At 39.4% G+C, this 26,454-nt stretch overlaps 2 protein-coding genes across 3 annotated transcripts; one reads left to right on the top strand and one right to left on the bottom strand.

Annotated features, from left to right (window-relative positions):
- The first annotated feature begins 1,693 nt into the window (after window positions 1-1,693).
- On the top strand, window positions 1,694-12,301 carry LOC145462557 (uncharacterized). 2 transcript variants are annotated; one of them, XM_081446109.1, is made up of 2 exons: window positions 1,694-1,711; window positions 10,181-12,301. In XM_081446109.1, the coding sequence occupies exon 2, from the start codon at window positions 10,660-10,662 to the stop codon at window positions 11,962-11,964; it is 1,305 nt and encodes a 434-aa protein (XP_081302235.1). In that variant the 5' UTR covers window positions 1,694-1,711; window positions 10,181-10,659; the 3' UTR covers window positions 11,965-12,301. The 2 variants fall into 2 exon arrangements, with proteins under 2 accessions (XP_081302235.1, XP_081302234.1); XM_081446108.1 differs by lacking the exon at window positions 1,694-1,711 and adding an exon at window positions 8,855-8,984.
- A 3,526-nt stretch (window positions 12,302-15,827) lies between these two features.
- On the bottom strand, window positions 15,828-26,081 carry LOC145464052 (uncharacterized). The gene is made up of 2 exons (XM_081447869.1): window positions 25,830-26,081; window positions 15,828-19,173 (listed from the first exon to the last, which is right to left on the bottom strand). The coding sequence occupies exon 2, from the start codon at window positions 19,149-19,151 to the stop codon at window positions 17,187-17,189; it is 1,965 nt and encodes a 654-aa protein (XP_081303995.1). The 5' UTR covers window positions 19,152-19,173; window positions 25,830-26,081; the 3' UTR covers window positions 15,828-17,186.
- Window positions 26,082-26,454: the final 373 nt, after the last annotated feature.

Genomic DNA, 26,454 nt, shown 5'->3' on the forward strand with positions numbered 1-26,454 from the left:
GCTGAAAATATTTTTGTAAATATTCTTAGATCAGGACACACAATTGTTCTTGCAGAAATGTTATAATGATCGAACAAACGGCTAGTGTTTTTTTTTGGCTAGTTTTGTCGTTTAGAGAACAAAGGAAGAATTTTATTTGAATTGGTTCACTTAATAACAAATAATTGTATGGTATTTACAAATTTTTGACACAAAGAATTATATTCTTTTCAAAATCTCAAACTCGGGTTTATTCTAAAATTCTGGTTTATTCAGCCTCGATATTCTAATAAGATAAATGCTTATATGAAAAAAAAGAGTGTCTTACGTTGCGGCTTTTATACATCGATTTGTTTACTTCTGAGAGAGTGATTTTCTGAGCCCTAACGATAGTCTTGATTACGCTTCGCGCATTCCACGACCAAAAACTAAAATCGTTGTCTGTTTAACAGTTTTTCTAAAAATTGAGCTTTCGGCTACCAGGCTGCAGCCTTTGACGACTAAAACTAAAACGAAACATGGGAATGAATGAATTTTTACATTCATTTGTAAACGCAGCCAAATGTGAAAAAAATATGGTAATAAAAATATGGAAGGAAGGCTTATTATACCAAATGCACAATTAATCGATTGAGAACCTGCCGGTTAATTTCTCGAAGAGCAAACAGTTTATTGTATTAATCTTTCCTTAAGTGATGGAATCGTTTTTCTTCTTCAACCAGGTCGGCGACACAGATGGGGACGGTAAACGAAAGTATAAGAGACTGGGGAAGCCCCGTGTGTTGAGTGCGGCTTTGTTATGATGCCCAAACTAACTTCATTTACGAGGTCATAAAACGGAAATATATCCAAAACCCCTTGCTGGGCTTGACATATGGGCATAAAATCGTATAGCTTCACCGGTATACAGGCGCCTGAGTCTTCTCTAAATTAAAGTTTTCGATGTTCAAGCGAACTTTTCGGAAATCGAAAGTGCGGAGTAAACAGTTTCTTTAGAAGCAATCTTATTAGGCTTTGTTTTGACTGTGACATGCTCCTCCCCTCTCCCCTCATCACTCGGACTTGCAACTGTCAGATGTTTGTTGCTTTTCTTCTGAATACAAGAAAATAGTGAAAGCGCTTCTTTTTTCCGGAATTCCAGAAGACTGCCATAGTCTGGCAATTTCACAGTTAAATCATGATATATTGCACATTTGTTCAAATTGCAAAGTGAACAGGAGAACAGGGAGCGTGTCACAACATAACCTGATCCTATAATGTCATGCAATGTCAATAGGCTCAATTTCCTAGAAACTTGCTAGTGTTTTCTAGGAATCAAGACCCCTACTTCCTGCTTGTTCCGCTTCAAAAGAAGTGTTAATCGCAAGAATCAATAGCTTTATCGAAAGAACGTTTCCATACTATTGTCCTAACAGCATTAACAACAATCTAAAGGACAGAGCAGTATTGGAGAAAGGTGTGAAAAGAACGACTATATTGAAAGAGTTTTATTTTCGTTCGCATATTTCCAGCCTTTCTAATCTATTTTTATACGGGGATTCCCCACATTTCAGTTTCAGTTCAGAACTACAAATATCCAAATAAGGTGACAGAATCTAGTGCACTCTCCTGAAAGCCGCACAATAAAGTGCATTGTTGGCAGTTTTCTGTCTGCTTTAACCCAAAGCTAGCTGTTTCCCTCGTATAATTGGAAAGGACGATATACCTAACAGACAACGCTGTCAGCCTTCAGGTAAATATCATTGCCAATATTATAACTCTATATTCCTTAGAAGCCAGAGGAAACTTAAATGTACCGCAACGCCATCTTCCTTGTGTCGGTATTGGAGTCGTTTCGGCAAACTTAAAAGTGATCGTCTCGATCCGATCAGGGCCCTCTTTTTATTCTTCATGGCCTGGTCTGTTCTATCAATAGGTATCAAAGAGTCAGTGATTCGTCAGTGATAAGTACTCTTTCCATTGCCATTTCCTGATTACCCAAAATGAACTGTTGAAAATTGCTAATGGTACACAATTCCAAAATTCCAATAAAGCAAAATGCCTGCGTAACTACGTCGAAAGTCAACTCGATGAATTCAAAACTGCAGCAGCATTAAAACGTATTAGAACGCTCCTGGCTCCACATTGATCGTCAGACATAATTAATCGATTCCCGCCACCTCTCTAGAACGCTTTCTCTGATTTATATGAGTCGAACATGTCATGTATGTTTATTTAGAAGTTAAAAATTCTTGCAGATTGAAATAATTGTAGACGTCATGTAGGGAGACGTAAATTGAGAGGAGAGGGAAAGAATAATAAGCGGGAGAATGAGCTTCGTGTAATCAGGTTGGGGTGTTGTAAACGGGATTCCGATGGTATCTGTCGTAATGGCCAGATGGCAGACAGTCTCGCAGAGTCTCATGAATGCTCCCTCTGCCTACCCCTACCTTAGTTAAAATTTTTGATCTCTGAAGAGCTCTCGCTTAGACAATTAGTTACTTGCCGAGTCCCCGACTCGATTCTGTTCGAAGTAGCTGAAGTTAGCTCTTTAGTTACAATATAATTGACTGAATGGACGTTGTTGCACCCTTTCTTTATTTCGTAATTTTACAAGAAGTTTCTCGAAGAACAGTTCTTTTCACAATCTTTTTCTGATTAAGCTTGACTTCACTACAATCGTTTTGGAAGGAGACGAGAGTTTGTTTCATTCCCCTAAAGCCCTCTTTGAAACAAGAATACGTAATAGTCTTACGAGTTTTCCGACGGCAACTGTCAATCATTGTGTTTGTTTGCTTCTTTGAAGAGCAGTTGTTTTACCTAACTATAGCCGACCGATAAGTTCCTCAATTTGATTGGCTGCGGTTTAATTGCCATGCCAACATTGACGTCATTTAAAGTATATTTAGTTTCGGTGTAATGTTCTTGGCTTTGGATCAAGGCCATGGAATCAGTGGTCTATTGTGTTCTTTTCTACAGACATTAGATCCATGCTAGTGATTTCTCTTTAAATTCAAAGCACTGCACATACCTCGCTGACACGATGTGACACTAATTTCATTTCCTAAGAAAATGACAGTGACCTGTATCAGTTGTCAAGTGCGGAACTCAAGCAAATTCTAAATGCTTTTACAACGATCAGTCTGCATCAATAAATGTATTTTTGTTAGGATTAACAAGATGCAACTATAAGTTCTCTTCTAGCACCCAACGGCACAATAAACTTTAAAGTTGAAACTAGCATTTCTTCGACAGATGAGAAAAAAATCGAATGAGCGATTCTTGAGAAGTCATCCAGTCAAGACGAGGAATTTGCGAACAGGCAATTTTACTGTATTTGAAAATAAGGCTTGGTGCAAAAACCTTTGTTTTATTTGCATATTTACGTAAATGATTTGGTTTATTAATTCCAATGGGTTTGCACCAGTCTCGTTTTAAAACTGAGGGTATGGGGACTCGAAAATGAACTTGAATACAACGTGTAGACCATTTTCGAGTCCCATTACCATTGCAATATCAAAGCCGCTTCAAGCGGAACTATCCTCAAGCTACATAAGACAACAAAAATTGTTCAAGGTTCTGCACATTACAAAAAAAGTACTTAAAATAAGACTTTTCACTGACTTCTGGCATGTAAAATTAGCTGGTGTTTGTTTGGGGTAGAGATGGATGAAAATTAATGACAATCAGCACGGAAAGTTGATATTGATAACTTAATTAAGACTGTTATAGGTAAGGTTTTCAAACCAAGATATGGCGATAATTTTTCGAGCAATGGTCATGATGGTTACATTTGATGCTCTTTCATTAGATTTTACCTGAAGTGGTTAAGCTGACCAGATCGACATGGCCGGACCTTTCCTTGTGTCGTGTAACAAGCCACTGAAATGTCCATCCGATGACAAACTTTACGTCAAGCACATCGTTCTTCGAAAAGGCATTCCGAATCCTCCAACACAACCGAGAGAGGTGAAAAGCTGTTTAATGATCAATCAGCTGCTTTCCGAAGCCGGAGGAAAACGAAACGTGTGGGACAAACTTCTCATAGTTGAGTTTTCATCTTATTCTGAAGATGAAATAAATAGCTTATTAAGCAGGGGCATCGAACACGACGGTTCGCTATATTGCTTTCTGGGGTTTTCTGCGTCTCAATTGAGGGCCAAAACATGCTTTTTGATCAAGGAAACTGACACGCAAGTTAGCGACAGGCGCGGAAAGTCTGGCATCTTAAGCAATGACATCTCATTTGCTGACAGAGCAGCTAAGATTCAGCACATGTTTGAACCATTCGAAAGAAGCTTGGAGTTAAAGAAAAACGAGTTCGAATGCGAGCGCAGCGCTAGCTCCAATGTGCCAAGTGGGTTGATGTCGCCCGAACTTGCTGAAACGATCAAGACAGCATGCAGTCTAGCTAACGCACCCAGCGTCATTCAAGTCATCTGCCCAGCATTTTCTGGCAAATTAGTGCGTTGCGATGAGATAACGTCTGCGGCTAGTGAAGAGATTACTCCTTCGAGTGGAATTAAGGCACTGTTAAGAATTCCAGATGCAGCAGACAACTGTCGTAACTCCCTAACAATAGGTATTGCTGACTACACCAAACCTTACAAGATGGGATACTTGGACGTTTTCTCTGTGATGTTTTTGGACGAACGGGGTGTAAAGCGTGATTATCTACTGGCACTGCAGAGCTTTTACCATCAACTGCTGGAAAACCTTGGAAAAGCCGATTTGACCCATGCCAAGCACTTTCTTCGACTAAATGGAAAAACGGAACTTTTAAGTAAAATAAAAAACGGGATGACGCCTGAGGCACGGGAAAAGATCTGCAAGATAAAAAGCGACGAAGTCAAAGAGATGCAAGACCATGATGGCACTAACCTCAGAGTTCTTGTTACTAAATCAAGAGAGGTTTTTGGAATTGTGGATCCTTACGACGATAAAGACGACGCCCTTAAGTCAGATGAGTGCGTTTTTATTCCTAACTTGGACTGTTTGAATCCTCAAGAACGAGAAGAGTTTGAAAAAGCAGTTCAGGTCCTTGTGATTCCACTACCGTGTTACACATCTTCAGGTATTCGAGTACTCAAACTTGTCCGCGATAAAGGAGAGTATGACAACCTCAAAGACTGCCTCGTTTTACCGTTACCAACAGAGGAGCAAGTTGTTGCCAACAAGTACTTCGTTTGCTGGGATGCAAATCTCATGCTCCATAAATCAAAGTCCGTTCGCGAGCACATGACCAGCGCTTTGCGTTCTAATTGGAGTCAGGTTCGGAAGATATTCACTGCCCTTCCTTGCTCGAGGGAACCACCTCCGACGAGGCAAAGGTTTGAAGAAATGGAATCTTGTAATACAGAGGTGAAAACAGATGAGCCTTCGACCAAAAGCAAGCTTCAGGAAAATGCCAAATTTCAGAGTGATCTAAGAGAGTATTTCTCTACCTTCAAAAGCAATGACGGCCTAGTTTCCCAAGCAAAGTCACTTTTTGAGAAGTTTGTGTCTCATCCTGGGCATGGGCCATCGTGCTCCGAATGTCAAAAGCTCGGGGAGTACCTGTCGCCGGATTTTGCCTGGAATGCTACGAGCTACGATGTTGTTGAAAAATATCTCGCAAAGCTTAACAAGAAATTAGAGAAGCTCAGCTCCTACCTGGAAGAAGCTCAAGATTCTGCAACTCAGTCTTCTACTCCACAGCCAGTTTGGAAAGAAATGACTGCAATTTTGAATGCTTTTATTGCGCCGTGCGCCCAGCAGAATGGATTTTTGTAGTATTTACAAAGATTTCCAACGCGGTTCTGTACAAAGTGCTGTCGAGAAATGTCACGAGTTGCTCACTGCCTCTTTGAGCGAAGCACTTCTTTAGTAGTAAGTAATAAACAAGAGTTGACAATGCCAACAGCCACAAGAGACAACAACAACAAAAACAACAACAAAAAGCAAAGAAAACAAACAGACAAAAATGAACACCAGCTAAAAGAAACAACAGAGGCAGCATTTATAATGAACAAATGAAAACAGAGGTTCTGCAGTGGTGGGGGCATGTCGGATCTCATCAGTTTGGAAATAGAAATTTTTTCTGTGTTTCTATCGCGTGTTAGTATAAATCTACTAGCGTTCTATCACGAATGCCATTCTCTGATTGGCTATGCTACTCACTGACTATTCTCTGATAGATAGTGAGTAGCGTAGCAGTGTCCCCTTGTTAACAAAATGAAGGCCGCCTCTTGGCGTTTTCGAAGTGTCTGTGAAGAGAATTTAGATAAAGTTTTGAACGACTAGTAGATTTATACTAAAACAATTAGATTATTCGCTCTCGATTTCTATGCGCCCTTGTCAACTATCACGCGATAGAAATCTCGACCTCATAATCTAATTGTTTAATAGAAACTCGAGTGGAAATTTGGGAGAACGAGAAATTCGAGCTACTCATATACTATCAGACAGTAGAGTGCAGTGGTAGAGGTCGTCCACATAATGACAACATTTGCTAGTATTTTTTTTTAATGTTTCGAGGAGGATTTAGAAATATTATTGCATAATTAAATTCTCAAGAACACTAACGAAAGGAAACTGACCGTTATCCAACTTAAAACCTCACAATTTGCCAATACTCAACCGATGAGCGCATTTGCACAGGCTCCAAATAACAATTTAATTCGCGCAATTTTGCTAAATAATGAGCTATAACTTCGGGAAATGATTGGAGATCTTGTTTTGAAGGAAATTTAGTGAGGATTTCACTAAAACAATTAGATTATTCCCCCTCGGTTTCTCTGAGGTCATAGTTAAATCTACTTTCGGCCTCATCAACTATCACCTCATAGAAATCTCGAGCTCATAATCTATTTAAGTGTCGTTTTTGGGCGCATTTTTTTCAGAGTGTTATCTAACAGTAGTTTAAAAAATAGGCTGAGTATGCGTACACGCATTAACTCTTTTCGTTTATGTGACAGACTTAAATAATTGATGCTGTTATCAACAATAATCTTAGCTTACAAGAAAGAGGGTTGCTCTTTTTCAAACATTATGAAATATGCCAGTTGAATGAAGAGAAGCCATTTTTAGGAATTTGTTATGCAGTAGAACAATTCATTCGATCAAAATGTATTCAGTTAAAAAAAAAGAGAAAACGTAACTGAAAATGGAGATAGAAGAGCTAGAAGAAACTGAAATTTCCATCATGACGTGCTTTGTATGTCTCCAAACTCAGTGGCAATTATATATCTTTTACAAACGTATAATATCCCTTAAGAAACCGAATGTGACGTCATGACTATGTTTACAGTCAAACCACAATTTAATACAAAACACTTAGCTATACAGTTCATTATGTAACCAAAGCACTTAGCCGACCAATTAGATTGCTCGTTATATAATCAAATCACTTGGCCATCCAATCAACTAAGTTGTATTACAGCAAATAGAGTGATCGTCTGGTTGAGGGCAGTCCTCAAAAGGAATGTTTTTGGTGACTCTTAGTCGAACGTTCACAATAGACATACTACCTTAAGCTTAAGTAAGTCTGGCCATGGTTAACGGTCATATTTGCCTATTTTTCCCCGTAATTAAATGTACAAAAAAATCCAGTAAATCTTATAGGCACAAGAACAGTCATAACCTTATTTTTTCAAATACTATTTGTAGAACTGAAGGTAGCTTTTTTAAGACTAGTGTATATCTAGAGTGGCCCTTGAAATTATACGCTGAAACAATACGCTAAGCTACAAGCAGCAAAGCTGTTTATTTGAAGTGTTGATTTGCTTAAAGAAAAACAATCCGATTTTAGTTAGCAACAATATTTGCTTTTTTGCCAGTTTATCTTACAGTTACGAGTACAGCACCAGCTTCTGAGGAAGCTGGCTGTTAAGACTCAGTGTAAATCTCGAGTACAAATTAAAGTTGTACTTGCGCTTGAAACTATAACCTTTACCAATATACCATTGTATATGTTATTAGAAGATTTCTATTAAAGTCATAATCAACAAAACTGTTTATTAAAAGTATTTCATTTGTAAAAAGGACGAAAGATCTTTCTAAAGTTTTGTTATGGTTTAACTTCCTTACCTCATTTCCCTCTACAGTATGTGTAGGAGGAGCGAATGTTCACAATGTTTAGGTCTTGCTTGAAGCGCGCCAAATCTCTTCAGAGTTGTTTTCATTCTTCTGGAGGCGCCTACAACTTCGGCACTTGCCAAATAATATCCAAGCTGGGTTACTCGAACTTCAAACCAAATCAAGCGATCGCTAGTTTGATCCTGCGAAAATATACATGTGTCAATTGCATTGTTTGTTCCAGCCGTCGTCCAATAAAGACTTTTTCACATTTCTTACCAATCTCAAAAACCCTCGCGAGTATAGGGACTCGAGACTGGATCTAAGACATTTCCTCTCTGTAGTGACCTAGCAAACTTACAACGTATGTTTATGCAACAGCTCTGTTGCTATGGTGCTAGTTATGCATTGAGTCGTCACGCAATCTCTCCTTCCTCTATGAGTGTCTGAGAGGGAGGGTGACGGGGAGGGGTGGGGAAAGCAACGCACAACGAATACAAAGAGCGTCTGCGTGGGAGGTTACTTTCTTTCCTAGAAATGTGCTCACGTTTTCTAGGAATCCAGTCTGTTACACGTCATAACAATGTGTTATTTTGTAAGAAGCTTCAATCGCGGGATTGAAACGATTTATACAGGAATATGTTCCAAACTATGCCCTCCTAACAACAGTACCAAATAGCCAAAGGAAGGAACGATATTGGTTATGAAAAGGACGAAAATAATAGATCAAGGAATTTCTAAATCTAGTTCGGGGATTCCCCTAATTGTAGCTCATGCATTCCTGGATACGGCTCACGAACTATGCAAGTGAGTTGAAAGAATCTTGCGCGCCGCCGTGCCGTGAACGCTGTCAACGCTCATAGTTTGCTGCATTCTAGGAAGCCGTCAGCTGCTGTCATTATCTGTGTTTATATGAAGTACTGAGAGAAGAAGGCATGTGGAGAAAACGAAGACACAGGCCACAGATAACAGTAGGTTGATATGAAAAATAATGCACTATCTGTCAGTCAAGTCGGATTATCGACGTCATAGCTAATGAACTCTGAACACCAAGAAGAAAAACTTTAAAATCGAACTTTCAAGTCATTCTAGAACAAATGATAGAAGTAATGAACAAGAGGTCGTTTCATTATAAGCGTTCTTTAGCTCTCCTTTCGATTTGACTGCGAACAGAACTACGCAGGCATTTCAAAATTTCCATTGTTTACAAGGCACTGTAACTCTTATGGTTCTTATGAGCTTCCGAGTGAGGACGAAGAGAAGCGTAAGAGTTGGTCGAGGCCACTCCAAACTTCCCAAGTGCATCAGAACTTGACAATGCACAGCTAAAAGCATGAATCAATTGTTTTATAATATTGCCAATGAAAATGGCGAAGCAAATTTAACTTTGCTGACGACATGAGCGTCGCATCATATTGTTATGATGCACCTTTACGTACACTAAGTTTGATAGCGAGACTTCAATAGCGCTTTATATCGACTAGCTAATAAGAAAGACTACTGTTACTGATGCCAAAGCGTTACAAGTCTCTTGTGCGATACCTGGTGTCGGAACAGATATATCATGCGAAAACAGCTTGGAAAAAAGCTAAAGACGAAAATATGGTATCGAATTACATAGGGAGGTTCTGATGCCATAATATACAGTGAACGTGCACACTGAAAAAAAAAACAAACAAATCTTTCTCTTAAGAATACCCTATCCTCTCATATTTTATTAATACCTCTTCTACGCCGAACGTAAGTGAGTTTTTCAGTTCGGTAGTTCGGTATTCTTATATCTACCTAAACGTCTCCAGACGCAAACTTCCTTTACGCTACACACTCTGAGCATCGAGAATTTCTCGCCCCGGTGGAGTAATTCGTCTGATCGACTTTGCTTGTTTTTATTCGCTTTCATACAAACATATCACCACCATTTAATACGCTCTTTCATGGAATGTTCTAACAGTAATCTGCCAAGGCGAATAAATTAGAATCCGAGATTCCTGTGGGACCATCTTGTAATGCGCAGAACGTGTGCGCATTAACCAAGGAAGCTCCTTAAGCCCCGGCACCCAGAAGGAGTGTGATCAGAATTAAAAGCAGTTTCCAAGGTTGACTAACCAAAACCTCACAATCACACAACTTGATTTACTATACTGAGTGGCTTTTTGTCTCTCTGCAGCCACCAAGAGTCGATTGTAACAGTAACAAAGGTCTTATGGCTTATCCTGTTTGTATCACTGTTCCTGAAAACGCTGCTCCGCCCACCGATTGCGAAGCCGACTACATAAAACATGTGGATTATTTGGGGGAAAACGATAACGATTACCGATTCGAGTACAGGAAACTGGAAAGAAGTCTGTTGTTCGAGTACTTAAGACGTACTAATGGGAATGGTTCTTTCCCCGGTAACCTGATGTCTGTCTCTTTCAGTGAACCAATTGTGCAAAACGGGAGTAACAACTTTTGTGTAGGCATTTTGAAGAGGAACATATTTTGCGAAGGACGGCACTACTGAGGTTTACTACTGAGGTGCGACGCCAACTTGGCCTTAGCTATCCCGAACCTAGCGCCGTCCAAGTAAATTACCAAGGTTTTCAGGGTACGTTGGTGCTGAAAGATGTCCCCACAAACGCCCCTCAGGTGCAGCTCCGCCAGTCCATGCAGAAATTCAACATTCCGAACAACGAGGTGCGTCAACATATTCCTTTCATAGGAATCTTGGATTATTCCAAGCCTCACATAAATGGGTACCTTGATACTCGATTGATCATACTTCTTCAGTCCAGAGGGGTGCCAATCAGTTATCTCCAAGCCCTGCATGAGGGTTATCTAGACTTGTTGAGGAAAATACCCGATGACTACGCGTCCGCTCAATATCTCTTACGCCTGACTGGGAGAGATGCAGGAAATATCAGAAGTGGAATTGATAGACTTACGAGAGAAGTTTTGACGACCATAAAGCGTAATGAGATAGAAGAGATGATCGATCGTAGCTATGTTCTTCCTGCCGAAGACGACGAGCCACCAAGAAGTCCCATGGTACGTGTCAGAATTTTGGTCCCCAAAGCTAGAGTAGTGTTTGGTGTTTGTGATCCTCACGACAGACTAGAGAAGGGTCAGTGCTACTTCAAACCTACACTGCTAGATGACGAAGCCGGAGAATTTTCCTCTGAAGAACAGATCGTGGTCGCCCGCTACCCATGCTACCATCCTGGAGACATACAAATTTTGAAGTTGTCCCACGGGAAGCTTGGATACGAGAACTTGAAGGACTGTCTGGTGCTACCAGGAAAGAACCACGCGTTCGAGCGCTGCGGAGGAGATCTGGGCGGCAGTAAGTTCTTTGTCAGCTGGGATCAACAACTCGTACCGAAAAAAGCCATAAACCCGTGCAGTTATTCACCGACCATAAAGGAATATACATCCGAGGCCTGTGCTAAACTGCGCGCTAATGTTAAATGGCTATTCAAGCGGAACCGAGAGAGAAAGAAGAGATGTCGAGAGGAACTGATCGAGTATTTTGCCAACTTTACGGACGACCAGCCTCAAAGGATTGACAAGACTTATATGAAGCTTGCAGCAACCCATGGCCCATCTTGTGCTCAATGCAAACAGCTTAGCAAGATGTCTTACCAAGCCGCCAACCAAACGGTCGATAGAGACGTTTTGTCGCAGAAGTTAGCAATGTTTGAAAAGAATGAGACCACGAGGACCACGAGCTCTGCAGAAGCCTCATCGTCAGAGGGGTCACCTCTTCTTAGAACAGAAGAAGAAGGAGAAGAAGAGCCAGGAGATAGAAATGAAGACGAAGATGAAACAAGTGTGGAGATGACAAATTGTGATGGAACAGGAGCAGTGCGATTTTTTCGCGGCGCACGTCGTAAAACGCCTCAAATGCGTCACGAGGTGCGGAAACTTGAAGAACGAGCAAAAAAGTTTGTCGAAGAAGCATTACAGGAATAAATGTGGGACTTTATCCGTACGAATAAGCTTGCAGGCTAATTAAGCTGTAGCGTGCTGCAAAATCAAAATTTCTCAATAGATCGTTTTAGTTTTCTGTTGTGAACACAGGGAGCACACAATCTCGGCCACGCCTCGTTGACGATTCGCTCATAGAACCTGGGCTCGTAGTCTAATTGTTAAATAGGAACTGGAGTGGAAATTTGGAAGAACAAGAAATGCTGCAGAAACACAAGCCACAGGCGAATGTTTCTACCGCTTTTTTGAATTCTCCCAAACTTTCGCGATGGTCTTTATAACTTGCAAGAAACACGGAGAAAATGCTTTTTATTTCTTTTGGAAGCCAATGTAAGAAAACGAACGGAAAATCACTCGTTTATTTTGATTCTGAAAATGTAAATATTTTTATATTTTTGCTGGCGCCCTCATTACGTTAACAGCCTTTGACTGGCGCTGTTTTCCTATTGAGTGATAGAGGCACTGTTTTTAGCGCGATTTTTCTTACAAGGTGTTATTTAACTGTAGTTAACAAAGAGGTTCACCATGCGTACATGTATTTATTCTTTTCGTTTATATGAAGAACCGAGATAGGTCTCGAAGGTCTGAAATAATTAATGCTGTTACCGACAATAACCTTAGCTTACAGGAAAGAGGGTTGCTCTTTTTTTAACTTTATGAATTTTGCCAGTAGAAGAGAGGTCATTTTTAGGAATATGTTATGTAATCAGGAGCCATAATCAGGGACGGAGACCGTAAGTCTCGGGATTCGCGCGCACCTATGATATGGGACAATTTTTCTATTTTTAGAACAAATTGCGCCATCCTGACGTCATATATCCGCGCGGATTCACGCACATGTCAGGGGCTCTCGCGTGGATGTTGTCACGTTGCGTGATCAAATGGTGAGAGTTGAGAGATTCTCTTGCGTATTTTTCACAGCGATGGCAGGGAATAAGGCAGGGAATACGAACCAGGGCGCTTATATGTAGTTTTATGCTCTGAGCTAACGGAAAAGGTGGGTTTTTCAAGGTCGAAAACAAGACTTCAATCTCGCGCTGGGAATGAATAATAAGATCTGCTCTCGCTAGTTGTAAGCTTACGCGTATGCTTAAGAATATAGCAAGAAAACTCTCTACTCTGGTATCGAGTTAATTTGTGAGTTTCTCAGACAATGTTTAATCATAACCAAAACCTGTTTTGATGGTTTCTTATTGTCTCTGCTTGTTTGGTGAGTTTGCAAAAGTTTTTGAAAGGAAAGTCTGACGCGTACAATTAGCTCATTTGCATAGTGCAGCTCGTGCACTTTCAAGTCCGAGTCGGTGTTTTCAATTGTCAACAAATCTTGACAAAGATTTCTTTCGTTATCTTTTGCGCTGAGATGCTGCAACAAATTTCACGAATGCAAAAAAGGCTACTAACATCATGTGTGTTTCTTCAACATAAGCATAGTGAAGTTTTACACTGCGAAAATGAAAATAGACAAGGAGTTTTGATAACTCGATCAACAAAATCGAAATCGTTATTCCAAGTTGATTAAAGAAAGCGTCATCGTAACTTTGCTGATTGTTTCTGCTTTATTCACAGATTTTCAGCTTAGCTTTTAATATGTTCTGAAACATTTATCAATCTTAAACGTATTTAAAAACCATAGAGCTATTGTTTGAGTTCGATGTACGCTTTCACACGAAAGTGCGGCGGAAGTACAATTTGTCATGTTTAGTGACTGTACAAAACACGCATCGGCGGGCGCTCTCATTCATCGACAACAGAGAATTTACTGGATTTTTACACGAATAAAACTGAGCACTATCTACGGACGTACAGTTATTAAGCCTCGATGAAACATCAAGCGTTGCTTACAATTCAAGCGAAACTCAAACTAGCAATTATTGTGTTTTACTTTTCGGTCGCGAGAGACTGACAAATTCCTCGCAAGCGTGTGGCAAGAGGAGCTATGAAACTATGAAATCCTGAAGCTCTGCTATATCTAAATATATCCACCTAGTTTTTTGCTGTGTAATGGAAAAGCTGTTAATCTTCAACATAAGTGAAATTTAAAGTGGAGTAATGTACAACTCATGTAAAAGAAGCATCAGTCGGAACACAACTTGGTCAGCGATATATATAAGCTTACAGCGGAACATACCTAAATTCGACACTGTCTTACTTCACTCAAACTGGAGCAGCTTACGACGAAAATACTTAAGCAAAATTCCAACAGACGTAAACGCGTTGAGTTGTGGGGCAAAAACATGAAACATTTCGGGAATTTCGGACGCCACTTCCCCCGCGCGACATCCGCAAAAATCCTCGCAGCATGTACGCGCGTGTGCCGCAGGTGATGGCGCAATTTGTTCTAAAAATAGAATTATTGTCCCATATCATGGGGACAACCCCAATACTAGAAATGGCGCGCGCTTACGGTCTCCGTCCCTGATTATGGCTCCTGATGTAATAGAACAATTCTTTCGATTAAAATGTATTCATTTAAAAAACGAAAACTAATCTGAAAATGGAGACAGACAAGCTAGAAGAAACTGAAATTTCCATCACGGTGTGCTTTGTATGTCTCCAAACTCGGGGACAATTATATATCTCTTACAAATGTATAATATCATACAAGAAATGCTATGTGACATCATGGCTGTTTACAATCGTACAACAGTCCAATGCAAAACACCTAACTATTTACAATATTTGCCTCATTAGCATAATCAATGCAGTTTCTTGTGGAAGTACAAAAGCATTAGTTGTGAATATTGAAAGGGCACAGCAGATTATCTGTCTCAAGGAATTTGAGCCCGTTGTATTGAACACTTTTTGTGCGACGCGGGTTTAAAAACTTAAAATTTTACAAAGAATATATAACTCATTAGGCGCTTTTGCCGCCCAGAAATTGTGCAGTTTTGTAAGCCAGTTTCTCCTCGAATATTACACGCAAAGAGCCAAAATTTCCACCTGTAATAAAGTTTCAGAAGCTCTTTAAATGTTTGTAGTCAATCAGTGTCTAGTGTGATGCCTTCTCTGCGCAAAATCGTCTGTTAATGAGAACAAATGTAAACAATGACGTCAGCAAAGATTCTCCCATACAGTTAGATTGATCATTATATAACCAAACCACTTAGCAGACCATCATGCCCCGCGCGTAAGTTGCACTGAATGTGTTGGCTGCGTTGGCCGTATTTTCAGATCAAAATTTTATTCGTCTGTACTCTTATTGATGATAAAAATGAGCCAATCAGCGCGCGAGAAATTAGACAGTTATTGTAAGAAAGATTTCTTTCAAAGCTACAAGAGATGCGTACGAGTACGACGACTCCAAAGAGCATCTGTGTTAGCCTCCTATGCAGACGGTTTTTGGTCTTGCCACGCAATCTTCCTTCTCTCCGACCAGAGCGGTTCTTGTACCAGTAGGGTTGGTACTCATTAGAACAAACTCTTCTCCAGGGCTTTTACCTTAGAGATTTGGAAAAGCCCTGGGAACGAGTTTGTTGTTAGAAAAGCGTTCGTGCCCAGGAAAATCCTGAAAACCGTTTTCACGTACGGCTGCTCGATTACTGTGCCGATTCAAATTTGAGTGCCCACCTGGTGATGTCCTGCCCGGTGCGGAAGACAGTGAAAACGGGATCGCGCTTGATTGCAAGCCCTTTACAATTTGTGCCATAGAAGATGGCCTGGATGGAGACGGGGTGCAAATGTCAGTTAACAGTTAACATTTTGTCCAATTGTCAGTTGTCAGTGGAATTTTGGGCCATTTGTCAGTTGTCATGATCAGTTGAGTGGCTGTAAATTAATAATTAACTGAAGTCCTAAACCCTCTCCTGGGGCACTTTTAATTCAACCAAAAATTCCGAAAATCTCGAAACGGTGACAAATAAATACCGGGTAAGGAAATTTCGGGGGACAGTTTGCAGAAAATCCGGAAATTGTTGAAATTTTGAAAAGCGAACCATTAAACGGAATTCCGGGAGTACAAAATAACCGCAGACATTTCTATTCTCCCTGAGGCCTGAAGCGCATGGCCTTCAATCGATGATCATGTATCAGATAGTATGAGGGTCAAATTAAAAATGATTTACAATAACAGACTTATAAAGTAATAGTATTTTAATGAATTTCAAACGAATATCAAGGGCTAAAAACCTTTGGTCTGGTGTTAGCAGATCTGACTACAAATGTCAGTTGCCAGTTAAATGTTTGGGTAGTTGTCAGTTATTTTTTTTGCCATTTGTCAGTTGTCAGTTAACCCCATCCAGACCCACAGAGAAATAAGAAACGAAAGTCGTTTAAGCATCGTGTTGAAAAGTCTGTAACTCCGTCTTTTTGAGGTGTAAAATTTATCCCACAACACCGTAAACTAACCAAATCTGTTCCAGCCCCAAAGTGAAAATATAACCCTAGAGACTCAAGACCTGATTCAGCATTGTGTGGCCGGGAGCCATTTGAGTACAATGCAGACCAAAACAGCCGTGTTAAAGGACTATTTCAGCCCACTCTGGGACTAATTTCAGCCCGTGGGTCCAAAGATCAAAGTTCCCTCATGTCTCATTTCTATTTTACAATGTTTGATAAAAAGAGATCAATTTCAAATAGTAACAAAGAAAAAAAAATTAAAATTAGAGTTTCAGGCATATTAACTCAATTGGAACGGAAATCTCTAGCCTGCGTCGATAAACTGTTGGCGGAATTTCCATTTTATGTTGTTGACCACTGCCCCAGGTCACGTGAACAAACAGGAAATTTTTCTTTTATGACCTCATAGCGGATGAAGTTAATTTCTTAAGGGGCTTCTCTACTCCATAGTAGTTTCGTTTGCTTTTAAGTACTCATCTGAAGTGCCACACGTTGGTTGAAGAAGAAGAAAGAAGTCATCACTTAAGGTAAGATAAATAAAAAGTTTGCTGTTCGAGAAGAAAACGGTAGGTTCTCGATCGATTGATGGTTCATTGGGAATAAACCTTGTACATTTGCATTCCGTTTAGGGATTTTCGTCTCTAATCAGTGACAGATTGTATGTAAACGAGCATACTAAAGTAACGTAATCTTTTGATAGTAACTGTTAATCAAGGTAATCATCCATCACTGTAGGTTATCCATTAATGATACAGTCAGTAACTCGCCGAGTACTAATATGGCGTCTGAATGTTAAACCAAGTGTCTCTTTTTTCTTCTATGGAGCAGGAAATGTTTCTGTACGGTAAAAAGTCATTTCATATAATCATTTTCTAAACTATCTTTTTCCTTTCACCAGCAAATGTTTTAACAAATTTTTCAGCCTCCTTGTTAATAATTTCATGTACCTTGTCTCCATGACAACACTGTGGCCTGTCTCGACGCCAGAAAAGGCGGCGCTGTCTGATGAGTGGAACTTGATCATCTTCATTTTCGTTTCTTTTGTCGTTAATAAGAGGAGATGTTTCACTAAGCATAAATGTATCACGAGGAGGCACTTCACATTTTGCGCGAGGTTCCGCTTTCTTCCACTTCAGCCACTTCTTTTCCAGTGCAATTCTATCTTGGGTCAAATCATTTGCTTGGTAAAGCATCTTACTGAGCTCTCGGCACTCGTTTGATGATGGGCCAAAGGCAGCTGCATACTTCATGTAGGTCGCGTCAATCTTGTCTGTTAAATCATCTTCGTAGGAGGCAAAGTATTCGCGTATTTCTTGTCGGCCTTCTCTATTTCGCCAATCAGGGCTCAGTTTGGTCTTGGGTAGTTGACAACAGGGTACAAATGTCGCGGCTTTGCGACATCCAGGCGTCCTCTTTGGGGGATAAGCACAGGGGCTTGTTATTTTATTTGGAATGAGTTCCTCATCCCAGCTGACAAAGAACTTGTTTCCACTCAAGTCTCCACCGGAACATTCAAACGCGTGAGGGCGTGGGCCTTTGACGGGCAGAACTAGACAATCCCTCAGGTTCTCGTACCCTTGCTTTTCCTTGGTCATTCTCAGCACACGCACGTCTCCAGGATGGTAACATGGGTCTCGCATCACCACAAACTCCTGGCCAGGGATAAAACCTTCCGTTTCGTCCTCTAACATCGTGGGGTAGAAGTAGCACTCTTCGTACCCCAGTTTCTGGTAAGGATCGGAAACAGCAAACACCAGTCGAGACTTGGGAACCAGAATTCTCGTGTATGCAGCTTTTTCCATCTCATCCAGTTCTTGTTTTCTCAGACCTTTCAAGTGCTTTTTTGTGGTGCTATCAATGCCTTTGTGTTGAATATCTTGCAGAAGACGGAATTCTCCTTTGCAACTCAGGAAATACTCGGCCTCGGCAGTCTTCCTGCACATGTCTTCTAACAATTCATAGTAGCCTGTCTGCAAGTCGTGTAGATTCTTAGCTGATACTCCTCTATCAGCAAGAAGCATGACCATTCGAGTGTCGAGGTATCCGTTGACGTAAGGGCGGGAATAATCCACAACATCAGCGAAGCTGAACCCTTCAGGCATGTTCTCATCTGGGGTAACAAACTTCTGCATTGAGTTATGGAACAGCACTTTAACGTCTGCCAAATCTTCTTTGAGTACCAGCATACCCTCGATGCCTCGATAGCGGACGTGGACAGCGCTGGGCTGATAATCAAGCTCGAAGACTCGCTGTACTTCGGAAGAGAATTCAGGAGACATAAAGCCACATCCATCAGTGAAAGAGTACGTTCTGGTAATACCGCCCGTAATGTCTGCTTGCATTTTGTACTCCTTTGTAGTCAATGGCACGACTTTGTTTAGCGGCGTGAAAAGCATTGCAATATTTCTTGCCCGCTTTCCTAGGTTTTTCTCTTCAAGAAAGTCGCCAAACTTCGCCAAATGCTTGTAAATTTCGTCCTGGGTGGCTCTCATCAAGTAGCAGGATTTTGTCTTCAGTTGTTCATTCGAGTGGCCAAGGAAGAGGTACGTATGTTGACGACAAAATACCCCTCTTTCTAGAACACTTTTGCAGAAGCTGTTCGCTTTGTCGGCTGGCGTGATATCAAACGTCAACTTCATTAGCTTCTGGCTGAGGTCTGGCACCTCACTTTTTCTCAGGTACTCTGTCAGTAAAGTGCTTTCGAGCTTTTCCTGATCCACTTTGTAGTCATTTCGACCAGTGCCATGATACTGCACATTTAATATGCAGGTTTCACCTTCTTCGGTCTTTCGTGGGATCGTGTCGTCTGATAGGTCTATGCGGAAATGCCAGGACATTGGAAATCGTAGACTTTATCTCCTGTAGGAAAAGAGATTTAGAATCAGATTTAGGGTTCGCAAGTAAGGCTTTTACTTCGGGTAGAAGAGCACAATGCGTCCTCGGAATGGAATGCACAGTCACCAAAATTATTCATAATTAAGGTATTGACGAGCAAATTCATGCATGCAAATATTAAAAAAAGTTCTCTTTGCTTTTCTTTTGGAAAAAGTGGAAATATGTCTTTATTCTTAAGTTAACAACTGTGGAAGTGTGGAAATTTGGAAATGTGTCTTGAATACTTAAGTTACCAAGTGTGGAAGTGTAAAAATCTAGAAATGGCTGTTGAATACTTAAGTAACTAACTGTGGAAATCTGGAAATCTGGAAATGTGTCTTGAACATTTAAGGTACCAACCATGGAAGTGTAATAATGTAGAAATGTTCCTTGAATAGTTAAGGAACTAACTGTGGAAGTGTGGAAATCTGGAAATGTGTCTTTGATACTTAAGTAACTAACTGTGGAAGTGTGGAAATCTGGAAATGTTTCTTGAATACTTAAGGTACCTAATAAAGAAGTGTAAAAATGTGGTGAAATTGTGGAAATGTCTCCAATACTTAAGTCACCAACCGTGGAAGTGTGAAAATGTAGAAATGTTTCTTGAATACTTTAGTACCTAATTGTGGAGCCTGGAAATGTGGCTTAAATACTTAAGGTACCAACTGTGTAAATTTGGAGTCATTATTGCCTTTCGTTATATTTTTCGGTCTCGTGAAGTGTCACACAATTTCCTTCGCAGACCAATTTATAAACACGTTGTCGCATGATTATAACAAGGAACAACCTTTACTGCTAAATGTAAGACTTTTATTTGACAAAACAACTATTGCACACGAGAATGACCACCCATATATAATAATTATCTTCTTAAAAAAAAAGATTTTGTCTTAATAAACTATTTTACGGAGTTAAAATTTCGCAACATTTTAGTAGACTGTAACTAACGATACCTATCATCTTACAAGCGTATCTCCGTTAACACAAATATATAACTTATATGTATCAACCTTGATTGAAGGAAAAAACTGATCGGAGCAAAGGCCTTGATTAAAAATAAAAAAAAATAGTCATAATTTTTTTTTTTTTTTGAGGAGGAGATGGATCTATTTAGTTATATAGTAATTTTAGGAAAATCCTTCTTGTGGACTTGTCGATGTAGAGAAACATTGCCTTCCTTGAGCCACTTCACAAGAATTTTGGTAATTAAATATGAAACTGAAAAACACATATATTTCAAATAATTATAAGACAACGCTATTATTAAGGAAAATCGTTAAGGAAAATCGTTAAGTTAAATATGAATGTAGATAAGAATTGACAAAATCTTTTTTCTTAATTAATTCAATATGGTGTCATCGTTAATTATTGTAAACCAAACGTTATTCATTCTTCTGTAACTTAACTGTTGAAAAAAGAATCGTAATTGCTGTAATTGTGGAGATAAATAAATAAATCAATAAATAACTGGCTGAATAAAAAAAAAAACTTGAATTAAAAAATAGCCATAATTTGCTTCCAAAGGTAAGAGAAAAAAAGTATTTATAAAATAAAATGTGCAACTGAAATACAGATACTCAGCACGCTCCTCTCAACGATGAATTTATGAATTTCTTCTTGAAAATTTTACTTCATTACTTGTTTCAGTAATTCGCTCTTCAAATGAAAAGTTTAAAATGCAAAACAAGACCTGATTAAATACTCAACGTTTGATTAATCCAATCACGGCTTTGAGTATTGGATTGAGTGCCATTTAGAGAGTATAAAAAGAGTGTATTTTGATTATGATAGCACTAGTTCTTAGAAAGGTGTGTTAAATCACCTTATGTTCAACTGTATTCTATATAAAATCAAGTGAGTGATTTTCAGAGGTGAAATATATGACTTAATTCAAAAGACAAGACAGTGGTATCAAAGGAAGGAAAGTCGAAGTATATTTCAACGCTCACTCTTTACACAAGAATATTGTTTTTCCGGCCTAGGCTGAATATTCTTATATCTCTGCCGATTTTTTGCTGAAAATATTTTTGTGAGTATTCTTAGATTAAGATAGACAATACACCGATTCCAGAAAAAAACGGAAGTTGCACCGAAACGAGGCTTAATAGCCCTCGCGGTAATTAAAGCAACATGGCGAACGAAGAAGAAAGGCAAATCTCTCTTCTGATGATATTCCCGGCGTCAGTGTGAGCGAAGAACATTGAAAACTTGACACTCAGCCAATCGAAATTCTGGCTTAAAAGTCGCCGTATAAATCAAAGGGGCAAAATAAAGGAACTTTTAGACGGGTATGTTTTCCATCCTTCGATTGTCTCGATCTCTAATATGCGCAAAAACAACCTGTTCTCACCATTTTTATTGCCTAAAAGAACTTTGTTCATGGTCGGTTTAGGAAAAAGAATCTGAATGAAATGAAAATTGTAAAAGTTTACGACCCTGACCCGAAGAATGCTTTACTAAAGCTACAGCAAGAGATCGAAAGAACATACTGAAGTAAATTTTAAAATTGTGTCGGATATCGGGAATATTGCAACAAAACACTTTAAAAGATTTCCTACGGCTGATTCATTTTTCACTGACCACTTCAGTCTTCTCAAGTTTGAGAACATCCAATCTCTCTTCATAAATTAACAATCGGTGTTAGAGAATAAAGGGAAATCCTTTTAAAAGTTCAAAAGATGCTAATCAGAGTATCAAACAAGACCACGATCTACTCGCCAAGAATGGTATAAGCAAGGGTTCGGTACAGTGACAGCATCATTGCGTTACAGGGTAGGACGCAATCACAAAGCTGATTCATCAGTCAAATCAGCAATAAAATTATCAGTGACGTGTACTACAGTGTAACAAAGACTATCAGTCACATGCCATGAAAGATGGCCTAGAAAACTAGCAACTAGTGATGAACAAGTACACTGAAATAATGCATCAACAGGGATCGACGAAGGTGCAAGTAAAAAAATGCTTTTTTTTTTTGTTCAAGAGAAAAGGGAAATTTTGGGGGCCTCCCCAGGGTCCCCCGGCTGGACTGAGGTTACAGACCCAAGTAAGGGCAATCTCCATGAAATAATTTAAGCTAGGAATGTCATTGTTATGGATAGTGAGACCCTGAAAGATTGCCTTACAAAATCAATATGCAAAATGTTTGACACTGGTTTAAAAGTAAACAAGAGTCATATGAACTTCAGTTTATGATGTACAATGTACAACAACTACTCTTTGTTGTGAACAGACTTTGGAATGTCCCGGCTATAAATTGAAAGTAACTGCAAATTTTTAATGAGCAAAATGCCTTGGACATAGAATGGTGGAAGGAGATGCTAAAGAATATTGAACAATTTATGATAAATATATTACATATGAATTGGCTAATGCTTAGAGATGGCCTTACACGATGTGATTATTGCTAAAGCCAGAATAAACAATGTATATCAAAGGTCCAAAAATTTTGTCCAGCATCTAATATTAGAAAATTCAGCTACTTCCAGTTTTTCTCTGGTGATGAATATTTGAATAAATATTTCAAAATAGTTCAAAACAATTGGGAATCTATAAGATCATACAGCGTAGAAAATTCTCAATGAGGTCAAATTCAATTGCACTTTTATGTTATTAGCAAAATTATACACCAGCTCTACCATGTGTCCTTCTATGTTACACCCTGTGCCAGAAAATAGAACATGAAGCCACATAATGCACAATTTCAGTATGGTGGAAATCACCAAATATTTAATTACCACTGATGAACAATATCATGTACTCTGTTTAAAGTCACTACCAAATGACAAATAAACATCAGATAACTTTTTTCTGCCAGTTTACAAGCAAATAGCTCACTATCCAGGGTTGATTAACAACTCTACACAACCTTAGTGGAGTTACACCATCAAATACATGCCATCCATTTATTTTCCTAATAGCCATTTCAGCTTGTATTCTTACATTTGCAGTTCTGGTTCATGGTTGGAAAACAGTCTTCCTTAGAAAATTGGCATTAAAATTATAGTCAGTTCTGATTTACTTGGTTGCATAGAATGGATGAAGATTATAACCTTCCTGCTTGCCAGTACAAGCTGTCTATCAAATCTACGACATTAAGGAAAATTCCTACTAGGCCTTAAAATGTGTTGTCAGACTTATTCAGAGTAAAGTTCACTTTTGGATGTCCAGGTCTTGGGTGTCTGACCTGTTATCTCTCTGCAGTCTATTCTGTACCTTATGCTTTCAAATTCAGCCTAGGAAAACTTCAGGTAAATAATTCATGGGCTGGCTCCCCAACATCAAATACAGGAAATTGGCCCATGCAATAATTTATCTGACACTGCTAGTTCTGAAACATTAAACCTAAAAGCCAGATCTTGCTGAAATATTAAGCGAGTAAAAAATATTCAAAATTCATCAATGGCTGTATTTAAATCACTAATGTCCTTCCACATTCAACATTGTTTTTGGGAAAATTTTTTTGTTTACCTCAGAGGCATGAAAACTGATTAATTCCTAAGTTGATTGAAGCTGATGGGTATTCATATGCCAGACTCAGATGCATCATATATTTTGCTCTACACAGAGATTCCTCATCAACTTTTGCCCAAGGGAAAGCCGAGGGTACGGCTCCCAGTTTCAAAAAGTGTACTCAGTTTAAAATCACTTGGCAAGAAGTGCTCGGAAAAACAAAAATTATTTCCTACCGAGGTAAAATAGACATCTCCCCTTTGCATAAGTATTTCCCACTTTTTTCTTCTTTGTTTATCTGGTTAGCTTGTCCGAAGGAAACTCAGTCGTGGAAATGATAAATGAGGTCGGTTTTTGCTTCGATTATTAGAGTTTGCAGCCGCACAACACTTGTGTCCAACTCTTTTCCTTTTCTTTACCACATTTGCTCCAGACAAGTAGCTCTAACCTACATACATTCGAATTTTTTCGTTCTTCCCCAGCATTTCGTCCGCCATTTTGAAAGCTCGAGGGCTATTAAGCCTCGCTTGCGTGCAACTTCCGGTTTTTTCTGGAATCGGTGTATTGTTATTGCAGAAATGTTATTATAATCGAGCATACGGCTAGTGTTGTTTTTGGCTAGTTTCGTCGTTCAGAGAAAGGAAGAATTTTATCTGATTTAGCTAATAACATATAATAATTGTACGGCATTTACAAATTTATTTTTTATTATTTATTTATTATTATATTCTTTTCAAAATCTCAGCCTCGCGTTTATTCTGAAATTCTGATAAATTCTTATAAACTAGTAGTAATCGTAGATTAAAGAGTGCGTTCGAGTTTTGGTAGGCTTGGTATGTTAAAAAAAACAAAACAAAAATTCTAGGGAAAGCATTTTGTGCCTGAACTGTTAGGTAGGCGTGAAATTGGTCTCCCTTCAGCAGGAGCCAAAACAAATGAATTGATCGCAAAGCACGTGCATACGAGAGGGTTTGTTCTCGTTTATACATGTATCGTGTAATATTATACATAAATCTGTGTTTTATACCCAGTCCGTAGTGCGTAGTCTGCAGTCCGCAGTCAGCAGTCCGCAGTCCACAGTGTGTGTTTTATACTGACCGTGTAAATCGACACCAACCATGTTTGTTCCGTGGGTATGCGAGACGACGTGCTTTTAGTACCAAAACTAGGACAGTTATTTTGTTTACGAACACGACTTTGAATCGCCTTGGCTTTGGGGTAACAACTACAGGGCATTTTCACTTCCGAAACAATGAAACGGAGGACATGTTCGTGTACCAAAGCAACCCTGTGGGAGTTGAACTCATATCCTATGTAAGTACTTTCGTTGGGTTTACGTTACATAGTTTTCGCACAGAAACCTAGGCAGCGAAGTGAAACTCATTTCCTCCTTTGATTTTTTCAGCAGAAAGCAGCGTTGGTTTCGGTCGAAGAGAACAGAGTACACAACACGCAGCCAAACTACAGCTTTCTGTTCGTACGAAAAGTCGTACACATTTCGTGAAGACATGTCTAAAAGATTTTTAAATGACATTAACACTGACTTCGAACTTTAAATAAACAACTTCAGTATCCGCTACAGTCCACAATAAGCTTCCTCGACACTCGAAACCGGTCCGCAATATTGCCCAACACTCGCAAGAAAGCACATGGACAAACATGGACATGACATCATTCGTACCTGAAGAATTTGTTAGATAGATAGGTAGGTAGGTAGGTAGGTAGGTAGGTGGGTGGATAGATAGATAGATTCACAGATCTCGAACTTTTTATGCATTACGCGGTTAGAACTGCATTCTGTCGAACGAAAAAGAGTGTATTGATCTGTATTACGTTGCGCCATTACGTCGATTTGTTTACCTCTGAGAGAGTGACAAAGTTGCATTTTCTGACTCCCTAACGATAGTCTTGATTATGCTTCGCGTATCCACGACTAAAAACTAAAATCGTTGTCTATTTAACGACTGAGCTTTCGGCTACCAGGATGCAGCCTTTGACGAGTAAAACTAAACCGAAACCTGCGAATGAATGAATATTTACATTCATTTGTTAACACAGCCAGGTGTGAAAAAATAACCCAAACGGAATACAAATGTGGAAGAAAGACTTATTTCCGATGTACAATCAATCGATTGAGAACCTGCCGGTTTATTTTTCGAATAGGAAACAGTTTACTGTATTAATCTTACCTTAAGTGATGAAATCGCTCCTCTTCTTCAATCAAGTCGGCAACGAAAGTATTAGAGACTAGGGAAGCCCGTCTGTTGAGTGCAGTTTTGTTTTGATGCCCGGTATAGAGATGTCTGAGTTTTTTCTCTAAATCTTAAGCTTTCGATGTTCAAGCGAAATTCTCGGAAATCGAAAGTGCGTAGTAAACAGTTTCTTTATAGAAGTTACCTTATAGGCTACCTTATAGGTGATCCTGTAGACACATGCTCCTCCCCCCCATCATAGCCAACGTACTTGACTTGCAGCTGGCAGATGTTTGTTGTTTTTCTCTTTTGCAAAAAATTGCGAAAGCGCTTTTTTTTTTTAATTCAAGAAGACCGCCATGGTCTGGCCTTTCTCAGTTAAATTATGATTTCTTGCACATGTGTTCAGTTGCAAAGTGAATAGGACAACAGACAGCATGTCATAACCTGACCTCATAATAGCAGATGCAATGTAAATAGACTCTATTTCCTAGAAACTTGCTCGTGTTTTCTAGGAATCGAGACTGCTACTTCCTACTTGTTCCTCGTCGAAAAAAAACTTTAATCGCAAGAATCGATAGCTTTTTTCACAATAACTGTCTAATGTCTCGCGCGCTGATTG

Source organism: Orbicella franksi, chromosome 12 (assembly GCF_964199315.1).
Source record: "Orbicella franksi chromosome 12, jaOrbFran1.1, whole genome shotgun sequence".
Lineage (NCBI taxonomy): Eukaryota > Metazoa > Cnidaria > Anthozoa > Scleractinia > Merulinidae > Orbicella > Orbicella franksi.

What these genes read in the sequence shown, in the direction of transcription:
- LOC145464052 (XM_081447869.1), bottom strand. Translation starts at nt 19,151, where the DNA reads ATGTCCTGGCATTTCCGCATAGACCTATCAGACGACACGATCCCACGA.
- LOC145462557 (XM_081446109.1), top strand. Translation starts at nt 10,660, where the DNA reads ATGCAGAAATTCAACATTCCGAACAACGAGGTGCGTCAACATATTCCT.